The sequence below is a fragment of the Tachysurus vachellii genome, chromosome 21 (assembly GCF_030014155.1).
Source record: "Tachysurus vachellii isolate PV-2020 chromosome 21, HZAU_Pvac_v1, whole genome shotgun sequence".
In the NCBI taxonomy this organism is placed as follows: Eukaryota; Metazoa; Chordata; class Actinopteri; order Siluriformes; family Bagridae; genus Tachysurus; species Tachysurus vachellii.
Genome location: NC_083480.1, coordinates 10,899,260 through 10,926,651, shown reverse-complemented (window position 1 = coordinate 10,926,651; position 27,392 = coordinate 10,899,260). Strand labels below are relative to the sequence as shown.

At 36.6% G+C, this 27,392-nt stretch overlaps 2 protein-coding genes across 2 annotated transcripts; one reads left to right on the top strand and one right to left on the bottom strand.

Annotated features, from left to right (window-relative positions):
- The first annotated feature begins 6,541 nt into the window (after positions 1 to 6,541).
- On the top strand, positions 6,542 to 10,574 carry bet1 (Bet1 golgi vesicular membrane trafficking protein). Its single transcript, XM_060896857.1, has 4 exons — positions 6,542 to 6,754; positions 7,689 to 7,798; positions 7,916 to 7,972; positions 9,050 to 10,574. Exons 1-4 carry the CDS (start codon positions 6,736 to 6,738, stop codon positions 9,203 to 9,205), a joined length of 342 nt encoding a protein of 113 aa, XP_060752840.1. The 5' UTR covers positions 6,542 to 6,735; the 3' UTR covers positions 9,206 to 10,574.
- zgc:85777 (uncharacterized protein LOC405871 homolog) lies at positions 9,905 to 27,185 on the bottom strand. The gene is made up of 9 exons (XM_060896856.1): positions 26,964 to 27,185; positions 22,284 to 22,404; positions 15,397 to 15,526; positions 14,947 to 15,053; positions 14,358 to 14,525; positions 14,025 to 14,198; positions 12,058 to 12,219; positions 11,023 to 11,173; positions 9,905 to 10,725 (listed from the first exon to the last, which is right to left on the bottom strand). Exons 1-9 carry the CDS (start codon positions 27,150 to 27,152, stop codon positions 10,635 to 10,637), a joined length of 1,293 nt encoding a protein of 430 aa, XP_060752839.1. The 5' UTR covers positions 27,153 to 27,185; the 3' UTR covers positions 9,905 to 10,634.
- Positions 27,186 to 27,392: the final 207 nt, after the last annotated feature.

Genomic DNA, 27,392 nt, shown 5'->3' with positions numbered 1-27,392 from the left:
TTGCTCATCAGACTGCCTTATTAGGTGGTGATCACTGGTGATCCCCCAAGGTTTGGAGATATATGCCTTTCAGACAGGCTTCTCCTTTCAGACAGATTGAGGAGCATCGTGCTGACAGGGTACAGGGAGCAAAAAATCCATCTTGGTATTCGGGTTGTTCAAACCAGCTTTGAAATGGCATTTTATAATTAAGTAGGGATTCTAGTTGGGCTCCAATAATGCCATCAAAACCTCATTTTCATTACTGTTTTGCTAATGGTCAATATCTGGTTGCTTTTTCCTTGAGCAGTTTTGCCATCACAAATAGACATAGGGATTTGCCACCCCATTTTTGGCACAGCTATTGTTCAGGCCAGAACATCCCCTAAATGAAAGACCCTAAATGAAAGACATAACATTTGGGCATTTAGTGGCCTTAGCTGGAAGCTGTTATAAGAATCATGACAGTAGTAAATCACTATCCACACTAAAGTTACACGGTAGCCAACACTTCATGCTGCAGCACTGTTGATGAAATCTGGGAAAAATGGGAGAGTAGTGTAAAGTTCAGTAAGTTAATGGTTGTGGGGAAATAACTGGCCACTTAAACTGCTGGTTCTGGTGCGGATGGTCCTGAATCTCTACCTGGATGGAAGGATGTTGAACAGTTTGTGACTTGGGTGGAAGGAGTCCTTCATGATATTGTGTGCTCTGCACAGATATTTACTGTGATAGACTCAATGGCAGGAAGTTGTGTGCCAATGATGCTTTGGGCCGGTTTTCATCAATTGTATGCATTTATTAGGTTTTCAATTAGACATTCCTTCCTTCCATGGTACACCATAACCTAGAGATAATTCTGTTAAAATACAAATGTAATGAGTCTGTTTTGGTATTAAGTGTACATAGAATATAAGCTGTAAAATGAGTACTTACGGAAGCTACATACCAATTCACACACAATTAAAAAACATTCATTTGCACATTCTTTATTTGTTTGTTAATTATGCTCCTATTATTGTGTAGCTGTGCTTAATTCATTCACTTTCAGAAATATCTGTGGAAAAAACAAAACCATTCTAATAAGACACACGCTTGATTATGCTCAGCAGATGGAACTTTCCCCACAGCGCTCAATCAGTCAACAGTCAGGCTACCCAGGGGAAATTTGTCCAAGGGTAAAGACTCTGTCTATTTTTTTTTTATTAAAGCCTTAACTAAAAGCATCATATAAACCAATGGTGCTGTTTCTGGAATGATAAACAACTGCTTTTGAAATGTAGTGTGATCCTATGGTCTAGTTTCTTTTCCTTTGAGGACAAATATATGGAGGCAGCCAAAGCAATTCACCTTATTTGAAGAAATTAATATTTACTTGGGGGGAAAAAAACCTGTTATGCTGTGAACCTGCAATAAATGCAAAGTTGCTGAATTCCATTACAACACAATTACACCAGCCAGTAATAGAAAAGGAGAAACAATTTATTGGAGAAATTAAAAATACTGTACTGGGCGTCAGTACAAAGGACTACAAGAGGAGACCGTACAATGCAGGGATTAGCATTTAATAATTTACTTTTACCTCTACACCTGAAAACACAAACTGATTTTGGTTATTGATAGTAAAATAGTCACCTTTTGCCAATGACCCAAGAATGTAGGAAAGCATTAAATAACACTAACTAAAGACAACAAATAGCTCTATCTACAGTGAGGAGAAATAAATATTTGGATTTTATATACTCCTGAATATATCCACTTTAAATTATTATGTTGGCTTTGTAGAAGCCAACATTCTGTTTTCCTATTTAAGCTTAGACAAAACATTATCAAGAGTAACTCCTCCTAGGGCTTTCGAGCCACATGCACCAAATTCGGATATGTTGTAGACACTGGTCTGAAGTTTGTGGCTGTTACCTTTCTAAGCGATCCGACTACCGGTACTTCCGGTACCGGGTCTCAAAATGACCTTTTTTCCCCATAGACTCCCATTATAAACTTTGGAGGTTTATAACTCGGCAAGCTTTCGAACTATCTACACCAAACCTGGCCAGCTCCTTTAGGGTGAGACTCTGAACAAAGTTTTAAATTGGTGTATTGACTGGCCTTTCGGTTGTGCCGCAGCCCCACCCCCAAAATATGCAAAATCCAAAAACCTTTTACAACATGGACATGTGGCATATCAAAACACTCAGAACAATGAGGGGAACTTCCTCACGGGTATTCTGATGACGTCACATGCTCATCTCCACTTACCTCCAAATGTTTTGGCACCCTAGCTTTCTGTTTACTTGCTTCCAAAAGGAACACTGACCATTATGTCCACTCGCCACCAAAAAGCACTGGCGAATACTTGCATCGTCAAAGCCAACATCAAAGTTTGTCGTGACGAACTTTACAAATCTAGTTTTACTTTTTCTTTTACTATATTATTATTATTTTTACAGTAAGAAGGTTTTTCTTGCTTAGTCCTTCTTGGCAAATTGTACTTGATTACCCAGGTAATGGAAACGGCTCCCTCTGATGGAGCCACAATTTCAAAATCCATAGAATTTCGATGAGAGTATATGTATATGTGTAATTGCAAATGAATTTTGAACTCTGACTGACAGAATTCATTATTCAGAAGTGAACACTATTTTTATTATCGAAAGGTATTGTATAAATTATGGTAACTCACATGAAATAAATTATTCTTATATAGCTACATAGACATAGTTATCTAGCTAAGACACCTGTTACACATGATCCTGAGTGGTACCTATAGGCTGAAACAGCACTTCTACTGTATATAAAGTTTAAAACATGGATATATTTAACTCAACAGGCATTACTACAAAACACTGAAGTCACAACTTAAGGCTAATTCAAAGCTATAAATCATCAATGTATTAGAACTAATTAAGGAATTATCTGTTCATTACTGTTTCTACAGTAAATTCTCCTGTCTCAGTGTTATTTGGGGTATATGGTGCAATTTTATACTGTCCTTCTTTTCTCCTTCACACTGCACCTCAAAGTATATCAAGTTTGTAGAATAAAACACTGCAAAAACATTAACATAAAGCATAGGAACATGAAGTGACTAGGCTTCATTACTATTCATTCATTACTTCATTCAACTAAACTTTGAATAGTTGAATGAACATATTTTTACAGATACCATGAGGAAAGTACCAAATACGTGACAGGATCATCCATAACCTTTTACTGAATTAATGTGCAACAAGATATTGCCCAGAGATTGAGGAATACCTCTTAGTCGTTCAAAAGTGGGAGTAACATTCCATTCTGTTAAAGTCAAAACGTGAAACTGTGAAATCATACTTTCTATTACTACTTGTTCTTAAAAAATGGATACCTTTTACGGTGATTATGGATACCTTTGAGAAATTAATCAAGATGTTCAGTCAACTTAGACAGTTCTCAGTACTACAGTGAACTAATGACCCTTTGGTTTTCTGCTTCTTTGTTGATCCCCACACACTTTTTCTCTCTTTCTCCAAACTTAATTATTTGCTAATTTTTAAACATTTATCTTTTTAAAAAATGCAATAAGAAAATGACCCATACTTTAAAATATTTACAAGTAAGCATGCAAACAAACAAACAAACAGAAAACAGGCAAATAAATAAAGTTGATGTAAATGTCATGGATACAAAGATTGACAGCTGTTGAAATCCATTTCCATTTTGGTGTAGACCAATGTATCATAGCTGCTGGAAATTCAAATACAAATGTAAATTACATGTGATATTTCATTTTCATTGTCTAAACTGCCCTGATTCTGAAAATGTAATAGCAACCTGTACACTTGCACTTTCTCATTATCAGCCAAAAACTAAAATGGAAGTGGTGTTTGAATTAGAATTTTTACCACAAACACGGTAGTACTGTCAACCAAACATTGAAGGAAAGAGTTTCAGGTTGGAGGCTGTTCTCATTACTCAATATATTCCTTGTAATATTCTTCCATTGCTGGTGTTTTGTTTCTCTGTTGATGCCTATCTCTAATAAGTCTATAGTATACACTTCAGGTTGGTGAGGTGGAAATTAAGTGGCTTTGGACTACAACATCTTTGAGGTTGTGATATGCCAGAGGAAGGCTTGCCTTGTATGAAACTAATGGGCTGCCAGTGCAAGCTCATTTTGAACTCATAGAAGAAGAGCATAATTAGCACTGGGTGGGAGGGATGGCGTGACTCTCTCCCTTTTAATCAGAAAAACATGACCTTATCTGTATTTCTTTGAAGTCCTGTAAGCGGACAAGGGCAATTAACGTTCAGCAGTGCTATAGTGGGTTTTTTGTTATGAGATAACCATTATTTCTATGACAAAACTCAGGATTTTTTTTGCTTTACATCCTTTTCTGGTATATAGGTATTTGACCTGACATTTTCGCAACATCTGAATGTTGCCTCATGTTCAATAACACAAGGTGACAAACACTGATACCTTTAGGAGAACAGAGGAACTCATAAAATGCACATGTTCAAGAAGACTACAGTAGGGATAAGTGCAGGTTTTTTTTATGACCTGTACAGTTACCTGCCAAAATAGCTTTTTACCTAACTTTTTTTTTAACCTATTATTATTATTATTATTATTATTATTATTATTGCCTAAGTCGAGTTTGCTGTTGGAGTGAAAAGTGTGTGAATGAGTGTATGAATGATGCCTTGTGAAGGACTTGCATCACATTTTAGATGAATTCATCTTCTTTTTTACCCAGTAGAATTGTTGCTGTCCATAGACATCTACAGTAGATGTCGCCTTGGCTACGGCTGTTCATTAGAACGAATGCGTCAATAGAGCCGCCATCTTGGAACAGGGGACCCCCTCCTCTTTAATGCATCACCGTCAATGTAGGCAAAGGTGTAACGGAAATAAAATCAACAGATAAGGGAATCTTACAAAACATACATAAAGTTGGGTCTTCGCCTTTAATTAAAAAAAGCATGGGTCAATTTTTAATGTCCTTATTAAGCGCTTAATCTACAAACATTGTCGGTTTTCCTAACTGTCACAAACTAATGGGTAACTAGCATGGATTAGCTGCGGTCGTTAACCAAGGACAGAAACAGGGGCGTAGATCACGCGGGGCACTTTTTATAAAAAGTAAATTCGTCCCCCTCACTTTTTTAGTGGAGAGTTGTTTTCACCACATGTTGAGGTTTTAATGGATCAATGTATATAAATGCAGAGTGATTTAAAATTCAAAGAGACAAGAAAGTTTAAGATAGTCTATACATGACGTTCACGGCAATCAGTCGCTCACTTGTCACGTCATCATCACGCGCCCCCAGTACTGTAGCTCATGTCGCACCCGCGGTCCAGCATTCGGTTACGATGAGCTCAAAGCGGCAAAAAACGCTTCAGTCCTTTTTTATAAAAATGTCAAGCAGTGTAAGTTGGCATATGGTATCTGAATTGTGTTGCACAATGTTTAGTAACTCTGCCTGTTGCTCTTGTTGAATAATTAGCAAGTTTTAATTTAAAGGATTCTAAGGAAAAATAGCTGCTTTGACAAACGTTATATAAACTCTTTTATAACGTCTTTTGTTTTAACAAGTGTGTTATCAAAACCCTTCAAATAAGAATAAAGATAATGTTGAACTGTGATTTTACAGCATGTTTAACTCTGCCAATTCTACATAATATCAAGTATGTGTCACTGTATGTACACGACAGAGACGAGGACGACGAATAGTGACATTAAAGATGTCATTTTAATAATAAGGAGCAGGTAAATCACACATACATACAACGTAGTAAAGACGATAACCGACAATGAAAACAACAACAAAAAAAAAACAGATAACACTAGACATTTCGTCCCCCCCACTTTTTAAATGATGGCTATGCCCCTGGACTGAAACAAACCAACGGAACCAGAAAAAATCATAAAACATAAAACACATAAATCATAAAACACATTCTCAGCTGTGAAATGTAATCCTTTGCTGTCTGGTTTTTAGATTTCGTTCATTTGAACAACAATATGCAGCACAGAAGTCCGGCATCGCCCATGAATTCGAAGCACAAGACCCCTGTTCCAAGATGGCGGCGGTTTTGACGCATTTTTAGAACCCCAAGGCGACATCTAGGTGTAGATATCTATGGTTGCTGTCATTAATTAATTAATTTATTCATTCATATTTAGTAATGACTTTATCCTTGTCAAGGTCACAGTGAACACTTGGCTTGAGGTGGGCATACATCCTGGATAGGATGTAATAATAATAATAATAATAATAATAATAATAATAATAATAATAATAATAAACAACAACAACAAACAAACAACAATAATAATAGTAAAAAAACAACAACAACAACAACAACAATAATAATAATAATCATCATCATCGTCATCATCATCAGAATCAGAATTAGAATCAGAAAGTGAAATAATAATATAAATAAGTATAAATAATAATTGAAATATCGTCATCCTACAGGAAAACTTACTCTAAAACAACGTTATACGAAAGTTTATGAAAGAAACGAAAACTTCATTTCCCACAATCCCGTTTCTCACGTGACGACTCGGCGTGTCACTCAGGGACCAAACCGGCTTCCGTACGATGTCGTGGCGTGACAACGTAGGCTAACAGCTGGGAGCGAAAATATCAGAACTCTAACAGGGTTTAGCTTCTGTTCATAATAGACCTCTGTTTTTAAAAGCTAACACTCTTTTTACTCATCTGGTGAGGTCATTGTAGGACAAACGCAGTTGAAGATTTGACGGTAAAATGAGGCGCACAGGTTTGGGTAAGTCACCCTAAAAGATGCTAATCATCAGAAAGCATCATGCTAACAGGCCAGATAACTGGCTCTGTTTTCTGTTTATGTCATTTGTCATTTCCACTGTATCTGCTGAGGCGTGTAGGAATTACTTAACGATATTAATGTTATGTAGTTTTGATATATGTGCTATATGTAGCCTACATAAGGGACTACACAGCTAACCAAAAGGGTCAGAACTTCATACGTGGAACTTTCTTTTAGATGAACTTCGGAAACGGCATGAATGTCAAAATACTTATTTGTTAACTAAATCATATGTTCACATGTTTAACTAAATGACAGAAAGACGTCAAGAAACATTATGACAAGAAAGAAGGAGCTTCAAGAAGAAACGAGACGAGACATTTATCACTTTATTTACATTTATTACCCCATTACATTATTACAGTTATTATTACAATGGCGGTCTTAGTAATGACAACAGTTCATAAGTAAATGCATATATTTTTTTTTAACTCAAACTGCCAGAAAATCACTTTCTCGAAAGGTGAGTAGGTTTAAAAATAATGTAAATATTTACATGGAAACACAGACACACACTAATACACTCATCTCTCTCTCTCCTCTCTCTGTCTCTCTCTCCTCTATCTATCTATCTATCTATCTATCTATCTATCTATCTATCTATCTATCTATCTGTCTACTGATATCGTGATACAGTTTTCAACCATATCGCCCAGCCCTAATCCCTAGTCTAGCAAATGTCTTTTACTTCTGAAAAAAATGTCTCTGTACTCCACTAGCTATTGTGTGGACTGTCGTAAAGTGTGACAGAATCATGTTTGCGCCTCTTAATGATCGATTTCTAAGTTTTCACAATGTAGTGTAGGCTGTTATTATTGATTATGTTTCTGCAGTATTGCATGAATTAACACAAAGCTTTTTTTATGGTTTACAGGTGAAGGCACTCCACAGGGGAATTATGTGGCCAGCGGTTACAGCGTTTACGAGGAGGAGAACGAACACTTACAAGAAGGTCTTAGAGCCAAAGTAAACGCACTGAAACATGTAAGTTATACGTGCACATATTTATTAGCATACAGCAAGCATAGTGTATTTAAAAGTGTATGCTATTGAATAGACAGTTAAGTGAATGATCATTTATCTCTCCTTGTATTCTGGCAGCTCTCAATTGACATCGGAACTGAAGTGAAACACCAAAATAAAATAATATCAGACATGGTAAGTTTGTTTTTATGTCAGATCCTTTGGCCACAATTCGTGTACTCTTAAAAAGAAATACTAGAAATTTTGCTAATTTCTTAAAATTGCTGCCAAATTAATATTTAGTTTGACAGAAAATACAACTCAGCCTTTTTGTTTACCTAAAACTGAAATGAAGCTACAATGAAGCTTTAAAATCATTAAGCACTTCACACCATGTAGAACTTTCAAAACTTTTATTTTTTTTGTTCTATTTCATTGCACAAAAATAAAGATAACAGGAAGTGTAATGCAATGGATTAATTATGCTCATTAACTGTTTATCAGAAAACATTATCTTGTGGTATTGTGACAAAAGACATTAATTTGTGTGACATTTTGATGGGCTGCAAATAACTGAACATGGTCTGGAATAATGAGGCTATGAGAAACATTTTCTCGCATAATCACAACTCATGCCTTAAAGCCAAACCTGTTTATTTACTAACCCTAACCCTTGTTAATAATGTATTTATATGAATCAGAAGTGCCTTGTTTAAGTGGTGTTGCTACATGTCACAAAGCTATAGATCATAATATAGAGCTTATCAACCTTTATTTTAATGTGAATGGTCAGATTTGAACAAATTGGGGCTTGAAATAATAAGACACTCAGTCAGTGACTGAGATCATTGGCCCCATGGACACAGTAAAGTAGTTGCAGTGAAGTGTGCAGATCTAGTGAAAGTAGTATGGGGTATGATGTTAGTTTGGGTGAATCATTAAAAAATAGTGATAAGCACTTGATATTATATTTTCATTTCTCTATTGTAGGAGGTGAGCTGATAAATAAGCCTATTTAAAAGTTTGATCGAAATGCTTTAGTTGATTTTAAAACAAAGGGTTTTTTTACATTTTGTGTTTGTGTAAAAATGAGTCGTTTCCCAGGTTGTGAATTTGCATATCTGAGACGTCTAATATCTAAGCATTCGTGCTCTAAGATATCTAAGCATTCGTGCACCTTTGGCATGTAAAAGTCTATAAGCTAATTATGATAAGTGACCATTGGTCTAAGCCCATAAGAAGCCCTGCTTTACATTTTGCACTTTGCTGTAGGACTCGGACTTTGACTCAACAGGTGGTTTGCTGGGAGCCACTATAGGCAGACTGAAGCTGTTGTCCAGAGGAAGCCAGACCAAAATCTACTGCTACATGCTGCTTTTTGCTCTCTTTGTATTTACTGTTCTTTACTGGGTGATCAAACTGAGGTGATGGAAGGACTAATGAGTGCTGACTGCTTTTTTGACGTCCTCTACCCTGTGTCCCATACACCACTGCATCACACAAATCGACCAAAGGCCATTGATCCCTTTGAGATTTATAACACAATGATTTTCTGATGTGTTCAGTATTTATCACTCAACAGTTGCACAAAGTCAGGGACAGAGGTTACCAGAATTCCTCCCTGTTGCAGGTTAGTGATATTAGGATGTAATGTTTGTATTATCAGTATTCCTAGTGAGATCCGAAGTCTTTAATGTAAACTCAGTGTCGTTCTATATATATATAGCTGTTTTCTAGAATGAACCTAACGTCTAATTTTTTTTTTCCACAATTCAATGCATGCATCATCTGAGATTCTAATCAACTGTTTTATATATAAACTGACCAACAAAAAGATGTTAGTTTTATATGAATGCACACATCCTGGCTGTGCTGCAGGTCAGGGAACAGAAAAACAGTCTATTTTGTCAAACTAATTATTCATCAAGATTGGTGATTGCGCTTGGCATAAACAACTTATTGAGCTGGCCTCCTGGTCAGCATGTTCTCAGAATAATTGAGACAAGACTGTACTGACTGCAAAAAGCTCTTAATTATAGACGGAGCATTTCACTGTTCAAGGAAATGTGTAAACAATTATGTTTTCTGAAAGAGGAAAACAATAGTGATGTAAATGATAAGGAGAAAATCAAAATCTTTCACTGTTGATTACTAAGGCAAGGTTTAATTTTATGAATTTATGAGTTCTGAATCTACAGAATGCATCTTAAGCTTAACAGAATTTAACAGCTCAAAACTGAGATTTGTTGGTAAGAAAATATTAGGTAATAAATGTTGCAGAAAGTAATTTAATGTCTTGTATACATTTTATTGTTAGATCGATCAGTGCATGATATTTATTCAGCAATAACAATGCGCCAATTCTTCACAAACCTCTGGTTAAAACAAACAAACCAAAAAAAGGGATTCATGATGAATATGCCCTGTACCAAATTGGTTTTCCACATTAAAGAAAAGAAAAAATAATTCTGATGATAATTAATGCACTTTATAGTTAAAAAACTGATGTCTATTCCTCTAAATGTTTTTCATAACATTTACTACTTAACATTTTTATAGAACCCTAATACCAGAGGATTTTAAACTCAGAGTAGGTTCCAAGTAGACCATCTTTAGAAACCAGTTGTTATTCAAATAAAGCTTTTTCCTAAAAATGTGACTTTTTCCTAAAAAACAGTACATTAGATTGTACATACAACAGATTACTATATAACATTCTTACAATGACCAGCTTTCTATTAACATTTAAGGCAGGAGGTGATTAATAATCTTGTATTAAAATAATAATAATCAATAATCTTGTCTTGGAACCTTCATTACAATGAGTTAAGTAAGCGACACTGTCGTCACACGGTTGTTATTTCCTGGGCAGCGTGTCCATGTACTTGCAAATGATTGCGAGCATGACTTCATCAGCTCCTGCACCTATTGACATCAGTCTGGAGTCTCTGTTGAAAAAATAAAAATAAAAAAAGCATAGCAATGGTTCAAATTCATAATCATAAAGTACATTTCAGAGATATGTTCAAAAAGCACTAATTCATTTGTGTGAATGATGGAGAATTAGAAATCAGAATCTTTTCATATTCTAGTGTAGGCCTGTTTTTTTAAAAAAATTTTTTTTATTTTACTGTTGCTTACATCAGCCATATCACTAGGTGTCACTGCAGCTTGATATTTATTAATATCATACTACCAGCAAGGACTAAGAGGTGTTGGAGTCCAAATGACAGCCAGGGACTGACCTGTAAAACCTGCTGACCAGGACATCACTGGTGAAGCCCATCCCGCCCCAGTACTGCAAACAACTGTCTCCTAACTCGCGTGCCAGGCGACCGGCCTTTAGCTTTGCCATACTTGCCAGCTTTGTCACATCGTTGCCTTTAATGTACAGCTCTATGGAAAAAGGAAGAGATTTTTTTAAAATTTCAAACATTAAACCAAAGTAATATTAAAGGTGTATTTTACAACTTATGGTTTGGCCATAGATGTGTGTCGAAGATAATGAGCTTCGCTTTAATTAATTCACCCCTATGATGTCAAAATCATCAAATAAACAATTGAGAGAGATTAAAAATAAGACCTCACACATCGATCATATGTATAGATTTTGGCGTCAAATACTGGTGAAAGGTTTACCGGTAGGCTAGAAAATGAGAGACGGGAAGATGGTGGATTTAAAAAAAAAAATAAATTACAGTAGTGAAAAGCTACAAAGTCAACTAAAGTTCATTCTTAACCGCTTGTAAAGCCTTGTGATTTGTTTAAGGCAATTTTTATTAATTTGATTTGTTTCACTTTGACAGTGAGTGTTGAATCGACTCCTTCAAAAACATTTATCATCATCTGCAGCTCAATGCTAGTAAGCAAATTCGAAATGAAGCTGAATTATTTCATTATTGTTCAAGTCAAACATTTCAGTTCACATCGATGAGGATGTCATCCAGTCATTCGTTGGAGAGAAAAGTTTCATTTACGTGCTCTTTTCTAATGCGTGAATAAATATACTATGCAAACTGGTTAATTGATCATCTGATTATTATAAACATGCTTACCTGTGTATCAAATAAATGTTTGTTAGCCAAGCATCAGATATGGAAGTAGTTTTTAGTACAGTAGCATGTATTAAATTAACATTTATTGCTGTGTTTAAAAAAAAGCTCAGCTCAAAATTTAAACACAATATTCACAAACTGTGAATATAATGATGCGAGAGACACCAGCAATATGGAGCGTCCCACTGGAGGTAGATAAAAGATTAGGTTGATTAGTTTGCCCACCTGTGCAGCGGTACAGCAGAGAGCGCAGGAGCTCGATCTCGGTCTGCAACTCGGCTAACCTGAAGTGCACTACTTGGTGGTACAGCACTGGCTGCTGGAAGATCTTCCTCTGCCGAGTGTAGTTGATTGTCTCCTGCACCACTTTCTCCATCATTGTTAGAACTTGGTATTACAAACAGAAACAATGAAGAAACATTATAATAATTGGCTTAACCCTGATATTTTCCTGGGGTCAATCTGACCCCTGCTAGAAGGTTTAGAAAAGTTTAATGTGTCATAACTTGGGTTTTCTTCCACATTTGAAATTTACCAGGATTGTTCCAAATTATGAAATTTGCAAATAAAATTAATTTTGTATATTTTCGTTGAACTATGTGTTCAGACCAGTATATACTATGCGCTTTGGATCCTCCTGGGTCATTTTGACTCGGCCGCATTTAGTGGGGCAATAATTCACACTTTTGCCCTTTTCAGCACAATGAAGATCTACCAGAATGATACTACACACAAGCACACACACACACACACATTGGGCATTGCAATTCATTAGGCCTCCAGACAAAACAAAAGCTACTCACTTGTAAATATTTCACACTTGCTATATGCATTTGTCCAGCTGGGGGCAAAATCTGATCTACCAACAAGCTTCACACACACACACGCACGCACGCACACACACACTCAAACACTGTTCAAAGAATTGGGCACTGCATTTCAGTTGGCCTCTAGACAAAACAAAGGCTACACATTTGTAAAAGTTTCACACACACACATTCTTATTTCTATAAAGAAGTTCAAAAATAAAATACGTGTTTTTTAAATCATATTTGTATCCTCTCTTATTTATAAATTTAGTTGCATCAGTCAGCTTTGGCCTGGAGATATGCTGAGTAATGTTTGACATTTATCAGTCAGTGGTTATTCAAAATAATATTTAATAATTTCTGCTTATTTTACTCCAAAACAAGGCATAATTTCATAAGGTTTATCGATCATAAATTAAGTATAATAAAAAAACTTAAGGAGTGTAAAAAGTTTTATTCACATGAAATTATGCCATGTTTCTGATTGTGTGTGTGTGTGTGTGGGGTGGTGGTGGTGGTGGTGGTGGTGTGTGTGTGTGTGTGTGTGTGTGTAGCCTTTTCTTGGTTGATCAGATGACATCAGGTGGGCAAAATAGATATTACAAGTGTAAAATAGATATTACACACAGAATGGTGATCATTGTAGAATTCAAGTCAATTTGGCCTGGAAAAAAAAACAGGTTTTATTATTTGCTGACATTAAAAATGGTCAAAATGGTTTCAAAACAATCTCCTGCCTTTGAAATATACCAGTCTGTAATTGTGCATCAACTTTTGTGCCTCTATAGTAAAAATAATGTTTGCTTTTTTTTTTTTTTTTACTAAGAAATTAGGCATTTTTGTATATAAATAAGGTTTATTATACCAAATATAAATTTATTTTTGCAAAATATATGTTAATATGTTGGAAACAAGTTAGACTAAAAAGGTGAAAAAAAAGGCTCTCATATATAGTTAATTTTTTATAAGCAGTCAAAACAGACAAGGTCAAGTTGACTCGGCGCTCCTAATTTGCATAGGAGGAAAATACAAGGGTTAAAACTATTTGGATCCCATACAAGCAGGAGTGTATTTGCTATTGACCCCAAGAAAGGGAACTTTTAAAATGCTAAAAGTGAAACTCAGTTTCCAACCCACCATGATGACCCCTGTGGGAAACTGTTATTAACTCAAAGGCAAACAAACTTTCAAATTACATTAAGGACACTTTACGAAGTTAAGCAATGTTTAGATGTCGTATCCTACATTTCATAAACAGGAATTGCCGTCATAAATGTGATGGCAAGATGACACATGCAGTGAATCACACATTATTACTCTCTCAGTACTAGGGAGTAAACGGTTCTTTAGCGGATACAAGGGAAATGCCCTTGTAGCACTTACTATTGGCCACTCCCCACAGGCGTTCTTCCTGGAACTGCAGCATCTGGTATGTGAAGCCCATTCCCTCTTCACCTATGACGTTTTTACACGGCACCCGAACATCTTCGAAGAACACCTCTGCTGTGTCCGAGGACCTCATGCCTAGCTTATCAATTTTACGTGCAATATGAATTCCTGTAACAGATCATCCCCAGAGTAAAGATATAAATAAACTAGGACAGATGTCAGATGGTAATACATAAGCAAGGATTCATCCTTTATTGAAGAGCCTACATTCTACTAGAATTTACATTCTGGGGCCAAACAGTTTCCTGGGTTTGCGAATGCTCCTACCAGGCAGATTCATGGGTAGGCAGATGAGGGACTTGTTCTTGTGTGGTGGCCCATCGCTTGTATTTGCCAAGAGGCACATCCAGTCTGCTTGTGCGCCGCTGGTGGTCCACATCTTTCCCCCATTAATGACAAACTCATCTCCTTTCCGCACAGCCTTCGTCTTTATGCCTGGAACACAACAGCACTTCTTTTTTTAGTCTGGATCTACAGAAAATTCCACAACAGTTTGGAAATTGTCTTCTGGATGCAAAGTCAGGTTACTGGTAACACAAGCACCTGACAAGTCTTCTTTTAAGTAAGCAGAGATGCAACTTGGTAAAAAAAAATTATAGGGCAATGTTAGGGGAAAACTGGGAATTCCTACCACCCTTAAGGTGAGAGTGAGTAAGAGTGAGAGAGATCCTTTGTTAAATTTTTTTCCTAAATCAAAAACACTACAGAATAATGCAAAATAATGTATGTATTAACTAGCTCTGCATTATATCTTTCCTTGCCCATGATGCTTTTCTTTAAGTCAAATCTGTGCCTCATATAAGTTTGTGGTAATCCCTTGTTGCCTGTTTCATTGGGGCGAAGAAAATGTACTTACTTGCAACATCAGAGCCAGCACCAACTTCACTCACTCCCAGACATGCCACTTTGTCTCCTATTATGGATGGAAGCAAGAACTCCTTTTTCAGCTCCGCAGATCCAAATCTACGGTGGCACGGAGTTCAGTTACATCCCTCATAGCAATAATTGAACATTCTTTATTATTTGGAAAAATGTGCTCCTTTCAATACAGCAAGCGAAAACCTCATGAGATGGGGATGAAAAGTTTGCATAACAAATTGACATTTTAATAAAAGAAAATTCATTTACAAAGATATTGCAGCAACAGCTTGCAGCAAAGCAACACAGAAGCGTAAAGAAAAAAAACTGCTGTGAGTCCAGGATGTGTAAGTGTGACTTGACTTTTCAATTACTGTATACATCCTACCAAGACCTCAGTTTATATTTATTTCAGGTACCACATTTAAGAGTAAGTATTCAAAGTTACCTGGCCAATGCAGGTGTAGCCATATCGGACTGAACACCGATGGCCATGGGAATGCCTCCACAGTTGATGTTGCCTAGCTCCTCTGCCACAGCCACGCTGTAGCTGAAGTCCAATCCCAGACCTCCATATTCTGTCAACATCAACAACTCCAAATGAATGTTTATTTCAAATGCACTGCCCTTGATTTATGTTTATCTACACTCTAAATATCATTTCAACGTACTAAATTACCTTTGACGTATTATACGGACTAGTATCTCATGTTTAAGAGCCTCAGAGGAGCTAAATATTTAGGCTAGGTTGATGTAGAGTTCCTTGTAAACAGAATTCAACAGATCATAAAGTCACTTCAGAGAGGCGGATGGCGGTCGGGGGCAAGTGGCAGGTTGAGAACGTCATCATCCGGTGGTAAATGAAATAGTCGCAGATCTCCAAAGCGATTGGACTGTAGCGACATGTGAATAAATCCAATACTAACAGGATACTGACAGTAACTTTGACTATTGAAAGAAGATGATTCCTTAACTGTGTTAATAGCAGACATCTGGGTTGCAGCTCATATATTTGTTGCCATTTCTGACAGCAAGTTTTTTTTCCTTTTACATATTCTACGTAACTGATGGACTAAAACCAGTATAGACTTAGAATATAAGACAAAAGACACTATAGTGCTGTAATACTGCTTGCTAAATAATATAGTTTCTACCACAGTGCTGTTGTATAATTAATCTAAATGGGCAGAAGATTTTGTGGCTGCAAAGATCCTTCACATATCCTTCCAACAGAATTTCCCAAACTGAAATTTCTCCTTGTATCTCAGTCACCTCATTCCACTCCAAAGAGACACACCAATGCATCTGCATTTAACATAAAATAATTAAAATCTAAAAATTATAAATAAGAACATGAGCACTAGGTCTTAATTTACACCTTTACTTTATTTCTTAAATGGCTTCTTTATGCATCTTTGCCAAACAGCCATACACATTTAAAAAGAAAACATTTCTACACACTCTATATAATTATCTACATAATCTAGAACATTAAAGAAAAAAGTGCCAGAATTCCACAGTGTGTCCCCTGATTTTATTCTTTTTGCTAGGATTCCACAGTGGGATCTGTGTTTTCACAGAATACCACACAATGATTTTTGAGACTGATGCTTGAAACTAATTATACTGTCTATTGTGTAAAGCACATTTTAGTTATGCAACATTACAAATGGAAATCTGTGAAACGACAGACCACTTATGCATAATGCAAAGAACCTCCAAGGAACAAATACTTCGGAAAACAGCTGCGAGGATTTATCCTTTACGCTAGCTGAGGAATGTGTTACATAAGCCCATTATACACAAATCTTTATATTTCCTTTAGCACTAAAGGTTGTTTTCTCCTTGTGTGTTTAGAAAAGGAGTGTCTGGCTCTGGCAGAGGAAAGCTGAAGCAGAGGAAACAGATACAGCTGTAGAGAGATAAGACTATTGCAGTGATGAAGCCTAAAACAGCACACAGATAAGAGGAAGAAGAATATTGACTTTGGTACATTTAAATGAAGCCTCCAGGCAGATATCATTCATTTAATTGATGAGAAACAGCCACTGAGTGCCAAATCATATGGGGTGGACTATTATAAAAACCATGAAGGCAGTGATATGGTTCAGTCAGGTTTTTATTGAGGTTTACATGATGCAGCTCTTATTATGATTGATTTATTTAAACATACTCTCCCAAGCGTCGACGCAAAATAGCTGCCATTCAAAGAGTGCAATTGAAAAGCAGTCTTATTAATCCCCAGTTTTCTTAAAGGAACGTGTAGTGCTAAAGATGCTTGACTGTGGTTTCAAAGGTTTTGAATCTTTTTGAATCGATTATGGCTAATGTGGTGCAACTGGCACCAAATTTTCAATAATAATGTTTAATAACAAACAACATGATTCAGCATCCACCAGTGAACATGAATAAGGATAGAAATGTTCTTTGAACAAAAAAAATAATAAAATATAGCTGCGAGCAGCAATGGCGGGCCTTCACACGTTTTTTTATCGCTATACGGTGCCTCCCAGAAAACAATGCACAGTCGGCAAGAGAATCAAGTGGGTAAATATCAGTGTTGTTATAAAATATCATATTTTATGTTGTTACTGACCCATTTGGGGACTGTAGGTAAATGAAACCCCACTCTTTTAGACAAATGGGGGCTAGTGAGCCACTTAAGAGACACACCTTTGTCTGACCTTTTTGTCCACACTTAACAGCCGACAAATGTATGTGTCAAATTTCAAGTTAATCTAAGCACGCCAAAAGCCTTAAATATGCCTGAAAAAGAAAGTAAAGTTTGACGTGTTGCCATGAGAACAGCGTTCAAGATATCAAAAATCCCTACGCAATTTAACGTCTAAGCATCATGTTGACCACTTTTGGTGTCAATCGCATGAATCCTCTAGGAGGAGTATTTAAAAGTTTTTTTTGCATGCATTGCATGCAACTGTGAAAAAATCCATCTTTGTGACTGACACACTTCCTGGTGCCTGTTGGTGGCGCTATATCCGAGATTCACAATAGGCACATCGATGCGATCGGAATCCTTGGCCGAACATACACACTGCGAGTCATCACAATAAGACATTTTTTGCTTTAGATATTAGACATTTCCTGTTTCTCTGAATTCGCCATAAATTAGTCGCCTCGCCATGGCAGCACCGTTCGAGATATCAAAAATCCCTTCGCAATTTAGCAAGTGCAATGTCACGGCATCATGTTCACCACTTTTGGTGTCAATCGCATGAATGACCTAGGAGGAGTATTTAAAAGTTCACCACAGGCACTTTTGAAACCATCCAAAATGGCCGACTTCCTGTTGGGTGGAGCTAATAGGTTTGATTGTGAAATTTGTTCGGGTCGATGAGATCTATACAGTATACATACCAACTCTCGTACATGTGCGTACATGTTTGGCCGATCTGTGCACCAATATTTATTTTTCCAATTCAGGGGGCGCTACAGAGCCCTACTGCCACGCCTATGTTCCAGCCTTTGACCGGTCCTAATGGCAGACAACTTTGACGTCTGTGCCAAATTTCCGGTGTTTTCGAGCATTTTAAGGCACCCAAAGTGCTTGCCAAGAGCTTAAATATGACTGAAAAAGAAAGTAAAGTTTGTCGCGTTGCCATGGGTACAGCTTTAGATATTTGCTTTAGATATTAGACACTTCCTGTTTCTCTGAATTTAGCAAGTGCAATGTCTTGGCATCATGTTCACAACGTTTGATGTCAATCGCATGAATTCCCTAGGAGGAGTATTTAAAAGTTCACTGCATGCACTTATAAAACAATCTAAAATGGCCAACTTCCTGTTGGGCGGAGCTCATAGTTTAGAGCGCGAAAGTTGTTCGGGTCGATGAGATCTATATGCGTACCAACTCTCGTACATGTGCGTACATAATTGCCCGATCTGTGCACCGTTTGTTTTTGCATTACAGGGGGCGCTACAGAGCCCCCCTGCCACGCCCGTATTCCAGCCTTTGCCCGAGCCTGGCGTCGCACGACTCTGATGTGTGTGCCAAATTTCAAGAGTTTTCGAGCATGTTAAGGGACCCCAATTGGCCAATGTGTGGGAAAAAAAAAAACATTTTTAATAATAATAATAATAATAATAATAATAATAATAATAATAATCCCAAGGAAAAACAATAGGGCTTCGCACCATTCGGTGCTCAGGCCCTAAAAATAATACTCCCGAGGAAAAACAATAAGGCTTCGCACCATTCGGTGCTCAGGCCCTAAATACAAACTCAGCTGCCAAGTTAAGCAACCAGCAAATATTTCACGAGTTAAAATAACATTTGTATTAGCAGGAAGGAAAAGTCAATGATAATGTGCCCAACCATTTCAAAGATCCAGCTCACACTCTTTCCTCTACATGAGTGGTTGTAAGACTGGGGATTTATCATATCAACACCAATCAGGATTTCACTCATCTCTATAAATTCATTTCGACAATCTGTGTAAAGACCCTGAACAGGAAGGCCACGTGTCCTGCATGTCTGTATCCCCATGTTTACTACAATGAAGGCCTTTTTAAATGTTATATATTTTCATGAGGTAAGACTAATTACAGGATCTTGAAATTGATTCATGTATTAGTGCCCTTAAGGTTAAAACTGAACCCACTTTGCTGCATTGCAATGCATAACATCTTACAGATACAGGTCAAGAGTTTCAGTTAATATTCATAGGAAATTTGTTGGTTGTCCCAGATGGGCAGGTACCACAGAATAGTGTGAAAAATAAGTCAAATGAAAAAAGGACCAGTAAAGCTGCAGTTCTGTGGATGAAAGCAACCTGCTGGTTCGAGAAGTCAGAGAAGAATGGCCAAAATAATTCTAGCTGACACTAAGGCTGCAGTAACTTAAATAACCACTCTATACAGTCACAGTGAACAGAAAAGCACCTCAGAATTGACCACATATTGAACCTTGAGGCAGATGGGAAATGACAGCAAAGGACCACATCAAGTTGTTAGCCAGGATCAGGACTCTTAAGCTGCAGTGGTCACTGATTTACTGAAACTAGACAGCTGAAGATTGGAAAAACCTCATTTGATGTAATAGATCCTGATTTCTGCTGCTACATGTCGATAGTCGATAATTTGGTGTCAACAGCAAGAATCCATGGACACAAACTGCTCTGTGGTGGTATAATAGTATAAGGAATGTTTTTTTGGACATTTTTCAAGCATTGTGAAAATACCACAGCATCGCTTTATAAGCACAATTAAACTTCTTATAATGGCTACTTCATTTAAAGACAATTCGACTCAGTTGACTCATGGTTCCATGAACTTGACATTAAGTTAAGCGTGGCCTTCTCATGACCTGTGGGATGCGACACAGGAGTTTCACAGCATGAATGTTCGGACTGTTCTGTGTCAATGATGAAGCTAAGTCAAAGAGAAACTGGAAAGTATTTTGTCGTGATGACCCTCTTGTGATCAACACATTGTGACTGATCAGATCTAAGAATTTAACACTACTACTACGAGGCTACAAATGTTTATTTTTGTCTCAAATGAAAATCTAATCCTCCCAGCTTTTGCTCATAAAAGGATCACAAAGGTCATTTTATTATTTCAGTTAGATCAATATCTTTCATGATAAATGTCTAACAAGTAACAGACAGTTGTGTATGTCCAATGAGGTGTGTGGAGTTCACAGATGGTAATCTTGTGTACAGGTTAGTCTTCTGAAGCTCTTTAATCCTGCCTGCTAATGCAAAACATTCCCAGTGTCAGCGTTTCTTAATGCTTTTCCTGACCAACTGGTTTTTAAACTCAGTTTCTTCTTGCTCCAAATGCTGTGTTTGCACAAATCCCACATTTTTGACAAGAAAAAAACAATATAAAACCCACAATTGTTTAAGGAGCACAAAATAAGGAGCACTGATGTTTTATGCTCCCCTTTATCTTTTTTGAGGAGGAAAGAGGAAGAAGAATATTGACTTTGGTACGTTTAAATGAAGCCTCCAGGAAGATAACATTAATTTTCTTGATGAGAAACAGCCACTGAGTGCCGAATCTCATGAGGTGGTCTATTTTAAAAACCACAAAGAAAGTGATATGGTTCAGTCAGCGTTAATTGTCAGGTTTTTATTGAGGTTTACATGAAGCAGCTCTAATTATGATTGAATGCCAGCTATTCTGTGTCGACACTTGGGAGAGCATGTTTAAATAAATAATGAAAGTGTGCAATTAAAAAGCCGTCTTATCTTTAGTTATGTTACATTTTGTGTAGGAATGTGTGGTGATAAAGCTGTTCTGACACCAAATCTTTAATAAAAATGTGCATTGTCTGTTTAATAACAAACAGCGTGATTCAGCATCCACCAGTGAACATGACCAAGGATAGAAATGTTCTTTAAACAAAAAAATAATAAAATACAAATTCAGCTGCCAAGTTAAGCAACTGGCAAATATTTCACGAGTTAAAATAACATTTGTATTAGCAGGGAGGAAGTCACTGATAAGGTGCCCAACCATTTCAAAGATCCAGCTCACACCCTTTCCTACGTGAGTGGTTGTAACACTGGGGATGCATTATTTAATTGAAAGAGATTTCTCATATCAACACCAATCAGGATTTCACTCATCTCTATAAATTCATTTCGACAAACTGTGTAAAGACCCTGAACAGGAAGGCCATGTGTCCTGCATGTCTGTATCCCCATGTTTACTACAATGTCTGCCTAAAGCTTATATATTTTCATGAGGTAAGACGTTAGTGTCGTTAAGGTCAAAACTGAAACCACTTGGCTGCATTGCAATGCATAAAATCTTACAGATACGGGTCAAGAGTTTCAGTTAATATTCATAGGAAATGGGTTGTTTGTACCAGATGGGGTTTACTGGTATTTAAACTCAATTCCTCATTGCTCTAAATGTCGTGCTCGCTCCAATCCAACATCTTTGACATCTTTATTTTTTTATCTTTATTATATTTCACCTTTAATAAGAAATACCACTTAATACTCATTCAATCATTTAGCTTATTAAAATATTACACCGATAATGACTAGCTATTTAACTGGCACAGCAGACAAAAATTAAAGTCTGGTCGTTGTGGATACATTTATTCATTTTCATAATCTTTAAACACAGTCATGGTGCTCACAATAGATTATCATTACCGAAGTCTGTCTTCTCATCATCAAATTTTCACATGCTCAACTCCATTTTCATAAAGAAGACTAGGGGTGTATGTGTGTGTGTGTGTGTGTGTGTGTGTGTGTGTGTGTGTGTGTGTGTGTGGTGTGTGTGTTGGAGGGGAGGGGGAAAGATAAATTACTCTGTAGCCCCTGGTCTCTTTAATTTAAAAATGTATATTCAGCTTACCCACAGGTTTACTGACTCCCAGAAATCCAGCACTCCCAAGGAGCTTGAAGATCTTGTGTGCAGGGAATTGACCCTCTTCTTCCCATTTATCAACATAAGGGTTGATCTCCTGATCAATGAGCTGAAAGTGTACAATAAACCACCATGAACAGTGAGAAATAGTTTTCAGTATTTATAATGTAATGTGATGAGATATTTTCCAGTATAATAGAGATTTGACTTAGATTAAAGAAAAATCACTGTGTGATTGGCCTCATCACTTGAGTTTTAGTGCCCGTTTGAATAACTGTCACCTGGTCCTATAAACCACTTAAACAAACCCAAATACACAATAATTTGGCAGCTTGAATGACAACAAAAGATTGTATACACATCAGGTCCAAATATTAAGGAGGCAAGTTTAATTAAAAGTTGTGGGTCATTGAATGGGTCATTAGATGATTGGGCTACATAATGAAACAAGAGTAATGACAGATGTGTGTGATGCAGACACCACTTTTCAACAGCAAATTATTTTATTCCACAATTTTTTATTTATGTTTTTGATTCATCATAATTTTATTGTTTTATTTACACATTTTATGTTATGGAACAAATAAAAAAAAGATGAAGAGACACAATAATGCTAGAATAAGAGTATTAGAAGAATGTATGATGTCTTGAATATTCCCCATATTGTGACTCATATTTAAAGTCTTATTCTGCATCACAGAAATCATATTCTGAGTCAGTTTGGTTTAAATAAATTTACATCACATTTATGTCATAATGGCCATCGAAAAGTAGTGTTTCCAGCTCTTCATTATAGTGTGATGACTGACTAGCCAACCTCAATATGCGTCAAAAGAAAATGTTAGTCTATGGAAGCAGTGCCACTAATGAAAATTGTAGTAAAGCCCATTTCTACAAGTGACCAAGAACTGACCCTCTCACAGAACAGGAAAACCCCTGCTCATAGTTTTAAATCACTATGAATCACTTAATCTTACACAGAGTTACTATAATTTTGTATCATGGATCAACAATGAATTTCATCTTAACAGGATCCTATGATGAAACAGATCATTTCCTACCAACTATTTCTTAGTATTATTGGACACAAGGATGCAGGCAAAGCCAGTCTAGCCTGGAATTATTCATGTCAGGTGCTAAGCAGAACTGTAGGGTTCACTGGTGGTGTAGGGTTTACTGGTTCAAAGCTTAGTCACTTACTGGCCACTTTAATAGGAACAACTGGACCCCTGCTCATTCATGTAATTATCCGATCAGCCAATCATATGGCAGCTGCTCAGTGCATGCAGATACATGTCAAAAGTTTCAGGTCATGTTTTCATTAAACATAAAAAACAGTGAACAGCAGGATAAAAGTGGTGTATATTTGTAGAATGGTTCAAACTGACAGGAAAGTTATTTACAACAGTCATGAAGAGATAAGCATTTCAAAATGCACAACATTACAACCTAAAGCTGAATGTTTTACTAAATCAGAAAACCACATCAGGTTTCACTCATCAGGTAATCACAGAAACTGAAGTCTGGGAAAAAATGATTCCAGAACCAAAGAACATATATTATACCTCAGTAACTATGACTCACTAAGCCACAAGAAGTTTTACAATTTGGTAGCAATGATTGCCAATGAATTATATCCTGGTCCCTTTTGTGAAACAGATCATTTCCTAACAGGAACTCTTTCATACTATTGTTATACACACGTCTGAAAAAACAATGATATTCTAGCCTTTATTTTTATTTTTAAAATCCAGGGCTGCCTGGTAATGCTTCAGAATTTTAGTATTGACTGGTAAAAATGACCCACAACAATCATAAGCTGTTTCTCTAACCACATACAGTGGGGTCCAAAAATAAATCTGGAAAAAATAAATTCTCTGGAAAATTTGTGTAAAAAGACTAAGAAGAAGAATACTAAATTACTCAAAAGCTACACTTTTTGTTTTTGCTTTTTCTCAAACCAGAACAACATGAAGATGAACTTAAAAGATGAACTTTTCATCATTTTCACAGCTAGGAATAGACAAATTCCATTATCTGTAGAACAGTACCTAATATGACACAGACCTAATTCATTCTTTTCATCGAGTCTGTCATGCCACGGTCACTTCAGTTCACCCTTTCCTGTTCACAATATTTCCTGTGTAGTTATGTCCTGTGTCGAAATTAATTTGCCCTACACTGTCATTTTGTACAAAACAACTCCAATTGAATACAATTTGTTAAAACACTCACCAGGAAGTAATTGAGGATATTCTGTATCTATTCTCTAACTGTTATTTTTTTTTAGTTTCTAGTCCTACACTTTTCTGTACAGGATAAACTGTATAGCTTCTTTTATGCTCAGGACCCCTGTTTTAACCGGGGTTTAAACAGGGGTCCTGAGCAGAAAAGAAGCTATACAGTTTATCCTGTAACTGAGAGTTAACCACTAAATGGATAACTCTCAGTCCCGATCCCAAGCCCAGCTAAAATGAGAGGGACACAATAGGAAGGGCATCCTGCATAAAACCTGTGCCAAATCAAATATGCAGCTCAAAACCCAAACAGACAACAGCCAAAGGATGGCACTGACTGCTACAATCTGACAGAAATGCTATTACTGCTACATTTGTCATATTGTTCAGAATATTGATTAATTTGACAGGCTCAATAGCCAATAGAGAGAGAGAGAGAGAGAGAGAGAGAGAGAGAGAGAGAGAGAGAGAGAGAGAGAGAGAGAGAGTATAGATTGGATTTGATTGGGGTGCATGAATAGATTAGATGGACCACATAAATGGGTAGTCTGATTAGACCGGAATGACAAAAGCTTTAAGTTACCAATTGACCTTTTCTTCACTGCCTGTGGAAAAAGTCTGCAATGGAACATTGTAATGTTGTAGAGACAGGAGGAATCCACACTAAACCTCATCCAAAAACATTGATAGGTTATTTCACTAGCCAGAAATAACAGTGTTTCACAATAGGAGTACACCAAACAAAGATATCTGAAAAGTGTGTTAAACTGTTTCAGCCTCTCTATAATAAATCCACACTACACACTACACCAAATTCAAATTTTAAGGATTAATTACAGTAAAGGAAGTGAGGTACTATAGAGAGGTAATGCAGGAAGCAAGCAGGTCTTCAGGGAACTCAAATCTCAAAAAAAGCTTATTGTTGCAGTGAAGAATTCTAGGACATCATATGCAGGGTCATAGGCACTTAACTTTTCAGCACTTTCAACAAACAGGAAACAATGAAAAATGTACTCAGAAATGACCTTACTTAATATTATATAATTATAAATGTGATGGTTGATTATCATAAAATTATATAAACATAAAATACATAAAATACATAAATATACATACATTGACATCATAGGGCCCAAAAAGGCAATGTTAAAAAAACAAAATTTGGTATCCCAATTTAACTCACCCAAAATCACTTGGGAATATAACACAAAGCAACATCCTTTCTCTTTGTTACAACCTTTTCCAGGAGACACTATTTTGAGAAACTGCACTTTGATTCAATGTATGCACAATGGTCTCCTCTCATCAGACAAGGAAGTGTGACACAGTTTAAGGTCTACAGTATATTTTGACTCCTATAAGTAAAGTTAGTTACTTCACTGTTTCTAAATCGCACAGTTGCTTTTTGCAGCTGTTAAAGCTCTAGAGGCAACAATTAACAGCTTCCTTAATGCCAACCGGCCATTATTTGATGAGAGCAATGCGCAAATACATTTATTGAACGTCACCAAATATCACTGGAGCTTCAACCGGAACTTTGTGTTGTGGTCAGAGACCAAGATCAGACTTACTCACTGTCGGTGAATCACTGTAAATACTTTCATAAAAAGTGTCAACGACTTTAACAGGCTACAAATAATTGATCACAATACATTAGACTATAGATGCATGAGGTTTCTGCCACTGCTCTGTTTCAGGACTGATTGTAATGTCAAAGTAATAGTGGTGCCTTTATTGGGTGCAGGAGTAATTTATTCATCTGTTTTTATTTTAAATGTGGACAGACAATACAACTGTTTTACTAGTTAAAAAAGCTTAATCATGACGATTATTTATAATTATCAGGACATATGATTAAATAATCTAAGTCATTAATGTAGTTACACTGATTTTGACTGTATTTTAACTATAAAATGACTTTTTCATTATTTCAAGTTCCGGAAATTGGCTAACTTGCGTGTTACCGTGATACGTGTGTTACGGGATGCGTGTATTTCTGCGTCATTTCCACGTGTCACGTGACAGAGCATGTTTAGTTTTTTTTTTTCCCCTTTCCCAAAACAGAGGCGTAGTGGACAGGATCGATGACTTAAACACAACCGTACCGTATACTTTAAATGGGGTTTAGGCAAGAAAATATACCTTATATTTTCTAACAATATATTTGCACGTTAAATAATAATCCATTGCTTGTTGTAGAAGCGTCATGTGTGGAGCTAAGCTAGCTAGCTTGCTAATAGGTGCTACATGCTATCGTGTAGTGTAGTGACCTTTAACCTACATTATACATAATATAAAGGTTTTGGGTTCATACGTCATAAAATAACCACAGCGATTAAAGTGCTTTTGCAGGGGTAGGAATACATAAAAAGTACTTTTAAAAGCATTGCATGTGAGAGCTTGTAAATAAATGTAATGTTCCTGCAGTTACCTTTCTTAGAGAGTCCTTCAGTGCAAAGTGCTCCTGTGTGTAGAGAACATGATCAGCCTGCTCGGTGCTGGCCTTAGTTTTGGAGGACACGTGTCCAGATGAGTGTCGTTTGTGATAAAATGCAGTTGTTTTAAGAAAATTGCGATTTGCACAAAAGTGCATTCGAATAGCTTTTACATATAGAGCCATTGTCCCTTCACTTTGCTATGCGCATGCGCACTGGCATAGTCTAGGCAGAGGTCAAACTTTAAGGTTTTTATTATTATTTCTATTGGCTCAAGGATTGCATATATCACGTATTTGCACTCACATATACCATTCCTGTGACTCATTTAAGTAAACTAATTACTGTTCTAAAAATATTGTTGAATATATTCCAGTGGTGTGCTGTTATAGGAAATTAATCAGTGCCAGGATTTGTGCAAAAAA

Excerpts from the sequence above, each read along its gene's own strand:
- bet1 (XM_060896857.1), top strand. Across the intron at positions 7,799-7,915 it reads AAGTAAACGCACTGAAACAT|CTCTCAATTGACATCGGAAC; the intron begins GTAAGTTATACG and ends GTATTCTGGCAG. Across the intron at positions 7,973-9,049 it reads ATAAAATAATATCAGACATG|GACTCGGACTTTGACTCAAC; the intron begins GTAAGTTTGTTT and ends ACTTTGCTGTAG.
- zgc:85777 (XM_060896856.1), bottom strand. The coding sequence starts at position 27,152 with ATGGCTCTATATGTAAAAGCTATTCGAATGCACTTTTGTGCAAATCGC. Across the intron at positions 15,527-22,283 it reads GGGAGTCAGTAAACCTGTGG|AATATGGAGGTCTGGGATTG; the intron begins GTAAGCTGAATA and ends TGATGTTGACAG. Across the intron at positions 14,199-14,357 it reads CCTACCCATGAATCTGCCTG|GAATTCATATTGCACGTAAA; the intron begins GTAGGAGCATTC and ends GATCTGTTACAG.